At 41.6% G+C, this 12,541-nt stretch overlaps 1 protein-coding gene across 1 annotated transcript in view; it reads left to right on the forward strand.

The window, feature by feature from the left end:
• Positions 1–330: 330 nt before the first annotated feature.
• Positions 331–12,541, forward strand: part of ABTB2 (ankyrin repeat and BTB domain containing 2) — a 136,398-nt gene continuing 124,187 nt past the window's right edge. Inside the window, exon 1 of the mRNA XM_063334525.1 lies at positions 331–1,539. Coding sequence (XP_063190595.1) covers positions 675–1,539 — 865 coding nt within the window. The 5' untranslated portion in view covers positions 331–674. The remainder of the gene's footprint in view (positions 1,540–12,541) is intronic.

Consider the following 12,541-nt stretch of genomic DNA (forward strand, 5'->3'; position numbering starts at 1 on the left):
ATTCAGGCGCTGACCCCCGCGGGGACCAGGCGTGCGCGACCCTCGCCCCGGGGAGCCGTCACACCGCCCAGCCCGGTGGTGCGCCGTTCCCGGGGGCTGGGCAGGGCGGGAAGCCACCCTGAGCAAGCGGGGCCAGCGGCGGCCGAGCCCTCCTTGCCCCCCCCCCCGCGGCCCCGCAAACCGGCGGAGCGGCCCGGCCGTCCTCGCCTCGCCCCGCCCCACGCTATTTGCATACGAGCCCGCCCCAAATCGCCTTTCATTGGCGGAGGCGCTCTGGGTCGGCGCCGCTGATTGGTGTTGCTCCCCGCAGCTCATTTGCATGCGGCGGGGGCGGGGCGGCCGGCAGACCTGCGGCGGAGAAGTTGAGTCGGAGCCGCCGCGAAGTGTCCCGCCGAGCGGCCCCGCGACCTGCCGGGGCTCGCCACCGCCAACCCGGGCTCGCCACCGCCAGCCGGCCCTCCCCAGGCACGCAGATGGCTGAGCGCAGCTTCCCCACGGGATGGAGGTAGCCGACCCTCGGCGGAGCCGGCGTGCGGGGAGGGCTCCTTCCCGCCGTGCTGCAAATCCTCCCGCGCCGCTGGTGGGGCAGGCGGCTCTGGCTCGGTAGGCGCAGGAGGGATCTGTGCCAGCTTCACCTTTCGTGCTCGTTGCGGTTGGCTTGACCCGTCTTTCCTATGGCTGGGATATACAGCTCTACTCTGAAGACCCTGGAGGATTTAACTTTGGACTCTGGTTATGGGGCAGGGGATTCCTGCAGGTCCCTTAGTCTCTCTTCTTCCAAGTCCAACTCCCAAGCCTTCACCTCTTCTCAGCACAGAGGCAACTGGTGGTACTACTCGGGCTCCATGAACAGTAGGAACAACAGCTGGGATACCGTGAACACTGTTCTGCCGGAAGACCCTGAGGTTGCAGATATCTTTTCCAAGTGTCCTAAGCTGCCGGATCTAGAGGAATACCCTTGGACTGATGAAGACATTGGAAAAATACTCAGAAAAGGGAAGGGAGATGGCAATACCAGAACCTTTTCTCAGGAAGCTGTCAGGCGGCTCTCGCAGTTGCTGAGGCGCGCCTTGATCAGGATCTCCAGGGAAGCTCAGCGTCTCAGCGTGATGCACTCCAAGTGCACCAGGTTTGAGGTGCAGAGCGCTATCAAGCTCATCCAGAGCTGGTCGTTGTCAGAAAGCTGTGTCTTGGCGACTGTCAAGGCGCTCTCTCTGTACAGCATGAGTGCTGGAGATGGACTGAGGAAAGGTAAATCAGCCAGATGCGGCCTCACCTTTTCAGTGGGGAGGTTTTTCAGGTGGATGGTGGACACTAGGATCTCAGTTAGGATCCATGAATACGCAGCCATCTCTTTAACTGCTTGCATGGAAAACCTCGTAGAAGAGATTAAGGCTAGGGTTTTGGCAAGTCAGAGCCCAGATGGTGGAGGAGGGGAGATCTCAGCTGAAATCCTGGAGATGGTTATCAACAATGATGCTGAACTTTGGGGAGTGTTGCAACCTTACGAGCACCTCATCTGTGGGAAAAACGCTAATGGTAAGATCTCTCTTTTATGATCGCTCATCTTCATACCAGCAAGCTTTACAGTAAAATTGCTGATTTTTATGGACTGGGGTTTTTTTGGTTTTTCTTTTTATTTGAATTGCATCTTGGTCGTGGTTTGTGTGTGCGTAAAGCAGACGTGATGGTTTTACCAGGCAAGAATGATCCTGCTATATTCTTAAGATGTAACAATTTATAAAAGGTGCAACGGCTGTGGGAAACCAAGCCCTGTTGTCCTAACAAATGTCTCCTGACTTTCTACCAGCTGCTGTTTTGAGCATTTTTACTATAACTGGTGTGTAAATGTGCTTTTCTGTAACCATAAGATGAAATGTGCTTTACAAGCTGCTTTTCAGAAAAATACCACTATTGTTTTTAAACAAAATTTACATTATAGTGAGTATCTTGCAGTTTTATCTTAAAGATGCTATTCCCACATACAGCCTGGAGAGGGAAAACAACATTATTACTTTTTTTTTTTTTCCCTTTGCGGTAGTAAAATTCAGTTTCTGTGCAAAAACTTACAGCTGTGTGTTACTTAGACTTCCTTCTAGTTTAGCAGAAACCTGTGTTGTAATTGCATTCCTGCAATAAACAAGAGCTTGCGCTTGGCTTGCCAAAGCAAGTATGTAGGATGGTGCCTCAGTAATGAGAATAACATAGCATTAAGGTACTTACCTCTGTAATTTGTTTAGAAAGTAGACTTTTTGAATGGTTAAGCAAATAAGCAGATAGAGGAATGTTGGCGTCTTCCTGTGAGACTGAGGAGCAGCAGTTTGAAAAGCTTAAGTCATGACAGTTCTGTTAAGAAGCTGCACTGTTTATTTTGCATTGTCACACTGAGTACCACCATATTTTTCCATGGAAAACTTAGAGAAACATTCAATTTAGAAAACTATTCTGTGTACCACACTGTTTCTTGACTTTTGCTGGCCTCACCGTTACAGTCAGATATTCGATGCCTAATATCTTTCTGATTTAACTCTTTATAAAACCAAGTGGCTCCATCCTCTTCAAAAGGTAATCTCATAACGAGAGTCAAGTAAAGAAGCGGATTTTCTCTGTGGAAAAAATGTACCATAGGTGAATGTTAGTAATGAAACGCTTTGTCAGAGAAGGGCTGGCTCAATTTTTGCTCCTTGGGTGCATTGATTTCCTGCAGTTATCCTATATCAAAGCAATAATGTCATGATTCAGATCACCAGTAGATAGGTGCCGTGACTGTCCCCATTGGGTCATCCCCGTTCAAATTACAATGTACGAGGGTGCCTGCTGTTGCTGTGCTCACAAAACCTCTCCTGTGCACTCTATCTGCCCTCTGTCCACCGACAGTGTTACTAAATGTATGTGAAATAAATGTGAGGAGCCCTTTGGGATGTGCTCTTGGCACTGGTACAAGACATAACTGTAACTTTAAAAGTCAAATGTAGATGCTGACCTTTTTAACTAAAGCTCTTAGATGGAAGACTGTAAAGGTATGAGGATGTCTTGTCCTCTGCCAAAACACTTACCATAATTCTTGGTGTACCGTGGGAGCATTTGTCACTGGATCCAAAAAGAGGACTCTGTTCCCTCTCTTGTTCCTTATTTAGGGAAGCTGGAGTAAAATACTGTGGTTTGGTAAAGTCAAACATGTGCTTCAGCTGCTCTCTGCTCAGTGCTTCTGCCACACAGGTTCTGTGTGTAAAATGGAGAGGAAGAGTCAGTCCCTCACAGAGCTTTATTTTTTTTTTTCTTTTTCTTAAGAGAAATCTCCTCGGAAAATTTGCAATGAATGAATGGAAGCTGGTGTTCAATGGAAACATGAGTGACTGTGCAGGGAAATGCTTATAAATATTCAAAACACCAAATGGTCAGTTATGATAACGCTTGCATAGTGCAGTACCGACCAGTCGCTGGCCACGGAAGGATTGGCTTCTGTTGCCTCTTTTGTTGTTCGTGTCTTTCAGATCAATGCTGTCAATAATTGAATGCATTTTTTAAGTCTGAAAATTGAATAAAACTGCACATGAAGGTATCCTGCGATTTCCTGTGACAGTCTGTCACTGGTATTTTACCTGACACAAGTCAGTGAATCTTCTAAATGGCTTTTCTTGCAGTTGTAAGACCACAAATGGTTTTATACGGATGCAAAAAAGCTTGAAATAACTTCTTTATTCTTCTCCCTGTAGGAATTGTAAATTAGTAGCATTCAGATCATTCTCCGCAGTGCTTTCAAATGATCTTGTCTTTTACATTAATTTAAATGTGAGGTAGATCTAGCGGTAAAATAACTGGATTTATTCCAGTATAAAGAACAGGATAACTTGCTTTACTGTCATTTTTGTTTCTTTTCTAGTAAGAGCATTTTAATGGAGTACTTGTAAATTGTGAACTTGGTGTCTGTTTGTTGGGTTTTGTTTTATAGCACTGAGTTTGATGTTAGAGATAAAAAGCACTTAGAGGTTACGTTTTAGCTCCAGTCAAGCATTGCAATCTCTGGATGAAATCCATGGCAGCATACTATGCGGAAGATTGCACTGGATTATCATAATGGACCTTTCTGGCATTATGATCTATTGAATACCATTTTCGTTATTAGATCAGGATAGCATGCTTCTTTGGAGTCTTAAGAAACAATAAGTAAATACATAAATCTTGGTAAATTCTCAAGAGACTGGGGTTTACACCAGTATTTCTTCAGTGAGTAATCTCCCATCAAAGACAGTAGTCCACTGTTCTTAAGGCTTTGGAATCTGAAACCTTAATATTCTGTATTGTAACAAACGTGCTTTAGACAACACCTGGTGTGTGAAAGGTAAAGTTTAAAACTCCATAAATGCTTAAGGGGAATTTGAATATTATTTTAAAATAAATAATAATCTGTGGTTTATTTAGTTATTCACCCTTTCTGTGAAGCTGTTCTTTAATCAACTCTTTGCTGCTTCTATGAGGCATTTTCCGCTGTTAGCGTGAGTTGTGACTTCATGCTTGGGACTCAGTCTCTTTGCTTGGGAAGGCAGAATGTCATCTGAGCTTGTGGCCATAAGGAGTTCTGTAAAACTCTCCAGGTGTGTTAATGTCTCCCAGGGCGAAGTCTTTTTAGACCAGGTCTAGGTGGGATGTTGCAAAAATAATGCAATGCAAGCTGGGAAGAAAATGAAACAAAAGCAGCAAAAATTATAAGCAGCTACTGAACAACATAGCTACTGGAAGGTAAAAAAAAAAAAAGAAATTGTGTAAATTGGAATATATGTTTTATTTTCTATTTTTAATTAGATGGAGATATACGATAATATTGGTTTGATACAGCTAAAGTAGAGAATGCATCTGGTAGTTTCACAGGGATTTTAAGACATGCCGATTTGGAATGTTAAGAGTCTATTAATTTAAAATGTTTGTTGCGAGATAAGGAGAAATATGAACTTACCTTGGAAATAGGAAATCTTTTACTTGATGTTCCTGTGTTTGACTTGTGCATGGTTCATTAGACTCTGAACTGTCAGCACTGCAAATACGTTTTGATATTATTGCCTTATTAACTACAGCCCTTATGTTGTACTTAACTATCTGGTTATTGCTGAACACTCCTGCGACAGCCAATACACCTGCTGTGCTATTTAATGCATCAGCACATCCTGGTGTTCTGTGGATATAAGTGTTGACAGATGTTTTTGCAAAAAAAAAAAAAAAAAAAAAAAGGAGGGGGGGAAATTTAGCTTGGTAGCACTGTTTCTTCACATATCTCTTGGCCTAAACACTTGAAGTTCTTTGTGGATGAACTAATGCACAAATTAGCCTGTTGATTTGCTCAGCTGATGAGTAGTTGAAACAGTCCGAAATAAGCTCTACTTGTGCCTTGAGATATTTTTCTTAGAAAAGGCTTGAGGGGGGGGAAAATGTGTAACGTTTCCTCACAGGGGGAGGGAATGATTTGGACTCATCTGGATGAATTTTCTTCTTTCGGATACTAAACGCTGCAGCACACCCTACCAAACAGCAAGCATGGACTTTGGATTTAGTATTACCGCACTAATATAGGTTAAAAATTATAACTGATTTTAACATTGAGGGCTTTTAGTGCTATGCCATTATAAAAATTCCTTTTTATAGTTATCAAAATGGTCTGAAATAACTTTTTTATTTTAATGAGTCCTGATATTGTAATGAAATCCAGTATGGACAAAAATATTTATACAACAAATAAATAAAGTGCCCTTTTGTTGTCTGAACTGAACAAACTGGTGTGCTCATGAAGAGCCTCATCAATTTTAATAAGCGGTCAGCTTCACAGCAATTCAGGGGAAAAACTGCGTGTTGGAAGGGGTGCATTTTGGGGAAGAGAGTCGCAAATGAAATCAGTAAACTAAGGTGAGAAGGTACATAAGGCTAGTATAGCAGTATCACAGGTGGTTTGCAAATCATTAATAAAATAACACCTCTGTCTCCTGTGCTGTCGTACCTGACGCAGGAGTTTGAAGCAGCGTTGCTTACTGGGGATTCCTGGGCAGGAATACGATAGACCAACACGCGCATTTCCATGTTAGGTGAGTGGGTCATAGCTATGATCCTGTACAAACTCTGGCTTCGTTCACCTCTGCACAAATGTACACCCTTTGTGCTTCTACCCCTACATGTTCAAGAACTTGGATTTATATCCATGAACCCGCAGGGACAAATTCTTTAAGCCTAAACGTTAGTGCTTGTATATACATGCTCACCTCTCCTACAAATGCAAACCACTGGATGCACAATTAAAAATACAAGCATCTGTAGATACATATCTTGCTTGTGTTAAAGGGCAGCTCAAGTAAAGCTAGAATGCCTGGTTTTTTTTCCCTTATAGTGGGCTTTATGTGTATGTATATATATTTTATTTAGTGATAGTAAAGGAAAACTTCATTAATGATGTAATAGTGCTGTCTTAAATGAATCCTTCGAATTGCTGATATTCCACCACAGCAATAAAATTTGTGTCCTTTCAATTAAAGAGCACTCTCTCAATGTGTAACTACTAGCAGTAAATAGTGATATTTGGATTTCAAGTGGGATGGGTGTCGGTGACAGCATATCTGTGTGAAACTGAGGAACTAGGCCTGTGAAGAAGGAACCTCTTGGAAAAAAAAGTCTGTGATCTGTTGTGTCGAGGCTGAAGTCCGTTGTTACTGCTAAAGCCAGGGGTTTGAACTGAGCAAACACTGTTGAGATCAGGACAGAATTTTATCCTTGGTACATAAAATCCTAAGTTTTTAGGGTAATAGGGTTTGGTTTTGTTTTCAATTTATTTTTCAGGTGAACAGTCAAGCTGCTTTAGCTCAAAGTTTACCTGTGCAATATTTGGATATTTGGGGTGCTCTTGCTTTTTGTGTGTGTGTGTATGCAGAAAATGAGGAATGAGCTTTGTTCATTTTCTTAATCACAAAATACGATATGGTTGATGTACCTGTTTTCTGATATTGGAAAAATTGAAATTAAATTGTCTCATTTCCAGTTAGGAGATCTTGCAGCATACAGTCAGCTAATCTTTCTGAACTGAGCCACCAGAGTGTTTTTTTTCATGTATCCCATCTAATTTCTCATGTGATTTGAAACCTAAACTCATCTGATCTGGGGAGAATTGATGGTTGTCAGTGAATCTCCCTAACTGATTTCTAGCATTAAAAATTGCCTTCTCTTTCTTGAGATCAGTACTCGCCCAGTGCATGGATGTTGTATATATTCTGGCTGTTTTGAAGTCTTACTCCTCTGTAATTTTGGGCTATTCCAAAACTGATTGCAATAGTAACATAGGGTGGCAGTGAATTTTTGAATGAATTTTGTTTTGATAGTGCGGTGGAGACGAAAGATCTTTTTACACTGAAAAATCTTGCTTGGGTATTAATGTTATTATAATGTTTTCATGTTGTAATCATTTATTTCTGCTCCTGTACCTGGTATGATTCAATTAGTCTAGTTAACTGCCCATTTAGAGCTTCCTTCCTTATCTGTTTGATTTTTTTCTGTCCCTTTCCCTAGCTTGGTGTTGTAACGCATGGGTATGCAACGCTGCAAGAAAAGTGTTTAAGCTTCTAAAGCCCTTTGTCATGTGAAATGTAAGAAGTACATAGTTATTTACAACAGACTTTGTAAAATTCACTTATTACACAATTACCAAATTGCAAAGGGGCATGGGCTTAGGACTTGAGCACTTGAGTGACCTCAGAAAGAACTGAAGCTCAAGGTGCCCGTTTGGACTTGTGAGCTTAAACCCAAGATCTCAATATTGAACTAGAAGTGAGTTCATTTTTAAAGAGAACTCATCTTACAGCAACGCAAGAAAATGGAAAAAATAAGGCCAGCCAAAGGTAATATTAATCCTGTGACTTTCACTAAATTGATAGGTTGTCCTTTCTTAAAGTGAAATGTGAAATGAACAAGTGTTTATCTCGAGCAATTTGTCCATTGTGCCAGCAGAATTCAAAGGAAGAGAAACAGAGGCTTCTGAACACAACAAAATGACTATATACTTAGAAGTGTCCAGCAAATCCCTCAGCGATCTTTATTCTTCTGAATGTTTGGGAACAAGATCAAAATAATTCTTCGTTTACATTTTAGCTGTCATTTTGCATTTAGTCAATCCTAAGCTTTTCAAGTCAATATGTGTGGTCCTTACTGTAAACGTTTTCACATCGTTACATGCTTGGGAGTCCTCCTTTTGCACTCTTACACCCTGGACATTAAGAAAACCTCTCTCATTGACCAAATTCTACTCTACCAGTTACTCAACATAAGAAAATGTCCATTTGCTCACATTAAACTAAGAATTCAGGCTGATGGACAAAGGAATAACAGTGATCAGTTGTGATGCTCTTCTTGTTTTAATGGGATTAATTTACATGTTATTTTGAACAGAAGTGCCTAACGCAACATTTGGTTAAATCTAAGCAAGCCAGAGGCAGCGGTAAAACCAGTACCATGGTGGCATCTTAGAATTATAGGATGGTTAGAGTTGGAAGGGACCTTAAAGATCATCTCATCCAATGCCCTGCCAAGGGCAGGGACACCTCCCACTAGACCAGGTTGCTCCAAGCCCTGTCCAACCTGGCCTTGAAAACTACATTAAAAAAAAAAAAAAATCGCTGGACCTTGTTGAGAGCATCTAAGTCAATTTAAGGATTCCAAGTTGTGCCTTTTTGAGGGGGGAGAGCCTTTTAAATGGAGTCTTCTTGTTGGCAGCGTGGGCCTTATCACAAGAAAGCAGTAACAGAAAGAGGAAAAGATGGACAAATGCTGAAAGGTTTGTTCCTTTCATGCAAACACATCCAGGCTTGCCTTCTGACTTAGGTCACCAACCAAGCTGGAAGGATGAGCGCGTTCTGGTCCTTAGGAAAAGGTTTGGCGGCAGCGGGTGTGACTTGGTATGCTTGGCTGGCAACTGGGGCGAGGAGAGGCCCGCGCTGGGAGAGGCCAGCGCTGGGCAGGGCATGGCGGAGGGCTGGTTGTCAACCTGTAATTAAAGTGTCTGCCTGTAGGGTGGTGGCTGAGGCTTTTCTGAGCGTGGAAGATGTGGGAGAGAATTAATAGCGTGAAAGGAACTTGAGGGAAGGGTATGCCATAACTGCTGGGGAAACTGAGGATCAGTCCTTTCAATTCAAATTAAATGGAATTCTGAGCTATAAAATCCTTGTCTATTAAAACCTACTTGCTTATGTGTTACTTGCAGAATTGTAAACTTCCTCCTCATCTGCTCCAAACCTGTTACTTAATGATGTGATTTCATTAACTATAGTCTAGCTGATGTCTTTTGTGGTGGTCCTCTAGGAGGTAGTTGTTTAGATTGGTCTTTACTGTGATCTTAACATGAAACACTTCTTTGAAATAGACATTCAAGGAAGCCGGGGTTGTGGACTGTGACCTGTGAGAATCATTAAATCGGGTCACAGGGATTGCTGTGAATATACTTGCCTTCTTCCTGTTGACCAAGCGAAAACTGTCCAATGTTCTTCGTATGGGTTTGACCCAGGCAACTCATAGATTAGTTGTAAGCCTGAACACTTGTCCGTCTTGTTCTGGTTGTTTAATTATAACACCTGGAACATTTCTTTCTGAAAACTTGTTTGATGTTCACCAGGCAACTTAACCTGCTTCGTGTCTGAATTGAGCAAAATAGCAGCTTCTGGAGGATGCTGCAAGGTTTCACTCAGTCATCTGTGGAAAGTGCTTTCAGGCTGTGGAGTGATTGGGACGGTAGAAGGCAAAGCATCTTCATCATCTTGGGTCAGTCTGCATCATTCATGTATTTGGTGTGAGGCTTTCTCTCTACGCTAACTGTGCCGTCTTCCACTGAGAATACGCGTCTCCATTTGTTTGCTTATCTTATGCACAAGTAGCAAGTCGGCTATTTGTCAGGCTGCTGGATTAGCGCAAGCGAAATTGAAGTCTAAACCCTGATTATTTTTTTTAATTTTTACTTTATTAAAAAAAAAAATTTAGAAGAAAGCTAGAGAAGTTTCCAAGTGACCAAAGCAATGCTTTTTTGTAGTGCTAGAGTGCCACAGCAGTCTATCAGGAGACTGCATTTGGCTCTCCCCGCCTGAAAAATGAAAACGTCTTGACATAAGCAAAAAAAAAAGGAAAACTGGAAAAATGTGCTTAAGTAATTGCTGTAGGTTTTGTGTAGTCACACCAAAATGCTTGAGATGATTAAGGGTATTTGTGGATAATCGTGGGCTGGAGACTAATAAACATTTCGGACCAGCTTTTCAGTTCGTGCATGTAGATTTATAACAACTGATAAATTTGCAACGGGGCTATGCAAGATCAAAGTAAATGTTGTTTATGGCACTTCAGGGATGAGAGGAAAAGAACACTACAGAAGACATAATCTGCTTGTCCCTTTCTTTAGTGTTTACAACATTACAGTCCATGTTGGATACTTCAGTTACTTTCATTTCTAGCCCAATCTGCAGTCTGTTGCCTGGGACCTGGAGAATAAAGAAGAAAAGATGACTGCGTGTTTACGCTGGGACTTACAGATTAAAAAAAATAAGCATGCAGAGGCGTAATTATCTATTATTTTCTTGATCCTATATAGCTCTGCCTTTTTTCCTGATTAATTCCAAGATCACAGTGAATAGCTTTTCTTCTAATATTTATGTTTTATTGCTTGTGAATAAAGCACGCTACCCTTTCTGCTGAAGGGCAAGAACTGAATATTGGCAAACAACTAGGGAATTAGGCCAGTTTTGCCTCATTCTTTCTTCAAACCGTTTTGGATTTTTTTGATGTTTTAATAGAGTTTAGTAGAAATCAATTTCTTGTTTGCTTGTTTTATTTAAATGATTACCCAGTACTCCATGCAGCACAGACTGATGGCAAAGCTAGTAAGTTAAAGCAAAAAACCAATTTTCCAGTTGCTTTTAGACAGTTCACTCATCTGTAACTTTGATTCCACTTGGATGATCTGCTGGTGATGCTGCAGCTTCTTTTAACCAGACATAGTGTGTGTCTCAGCCTTCCCTGGTGGGCGAGGAAGAGGCGTCATGATGCTGCTGTGGCTTGTGAGGAAGAGGGACGCGAGCAGGGGTAGTGTTCCTGTGGTAGGTATGCACGCACCCAGGCAGAGGACAACCCTCTGCCTACCATTACACTGGAGCGTTGACTTGAGAGGTCGTTTTGGAGTGTTTTATTGTGTGTTGAGTTTGTGAAGAATCGGTAATGCGAGCCACGAGAAACCTTAATGGACTGGTGCACGCTGTAAATTTGCCCTCAGAAGTGCTCATCTGTTTCCGCATCACCAATGGTTGAGAGGTTTCCCTTTTTATTTCTTTTTCAGATTTTGTGTAATTTCCTGAGATAATACCACAGTTCTAACCAAAATGTTGGGAAGGGATGTATGTTGTAATAATACAAGAGATAATATGTAATGAAATGTACTTCCTCTGTGGGGGTGATTCAGTTTCTGGTTAATTGCACGTTGAATTTCTGCTCTTTGGTTTGAATGTTATCTTCCTTCCACCCCCCACCCTGTTTTGCGCTCAACTTGCGCTGGCAGTTTTGTTTAGTCTAGAGATCATAAAAATCGCTCCAGAGTTGAAATGATAGTTTTATTATTGTCTTAGTATGGTTTCTAGTACTTTTAAGCTGTTATATCAAATTTATAAGGTGCCTTTGGATATTTTCACTAAAGTGTTAGTTTAACTTAGAGTGGGGGTGAAGAAAATGGAAAACTACATAATAATAGGCAGCCAAAACACAATATCTTTATTAGTTGCTTTTAATAAACCATTTCATTCTATTGTCAATATACATAGACTTCTAAAGCTTGTCTGTGGGCTAATTTTTTTTTCCAAGATGTGTTACGAAAAGTTCTCTGATGCTTTGGCAGTATACGTGGAAATTTCAGCTTGAGTGAGTGTCACTTTTGTTTGAGTTTATAAGATACTTGAGGGTAAGATCATCAAGTAGGAAATTTGTCACAGTTGTTGTCAATGAATGGCTACTGAAAGCAAGCTGGGAATCCATGGGAGAAGTGCTGCTTACCTTTAAAGTTTAATCTTGCTGAAGTCAAAGGAATCATTTCCATTAGCTTTAATGGGTTTTGACTGGTGTCCAGAATAGAGTTGTGAATCTCTCAGTTCTGAATAATGCTTCTGCCCGATGTGGTGTAGGCAGAGAAAGGCAGAAAGTCAAGAAAATGGATTAGAGTTGTGAACTTGAGGGTGGCTAAAACACAGTGTGTTTATTTACCAGCGCTGAGAGACCAGCGTGCTCCCTTATGGAGTAAAGCAGTGGCTTATGGATTTAGTCCATGATTCCTTACAATAGCAAAGGAATGATTTTTGCTTGTCAGAAAAGACTGGCTTCTTTCCGAAGCAGTTGCCTGGGCTCTTCCGCTGAAATCACTTGGATTGAGGCCACGTGTTTGTCTCGAGTGGTTTTGTTTTAGTACTTTGTAATAAATTTCAGGGCTTTACACCTCAAGGTGGGAGAAGCTTTGATGGTGACCATTCATTCCATGGAAAACCTGGATGCTCTG

The sequence above is a fragment of the Chroicocephalus ridibundus genome, chromosome 4, assembly GCF_963924245.1.
Source record: "Chroicocephalus ridibundus chromosome 4, bChrRid1.1, whole genome shotgun sequence".
Classification (NCBI taxonomy): Eukaryota; Metazoa; Chordata; class Aves; order Charadriiformes; family Laridae; genus Chroicocephalus; species Chroicocephalus ridibundus.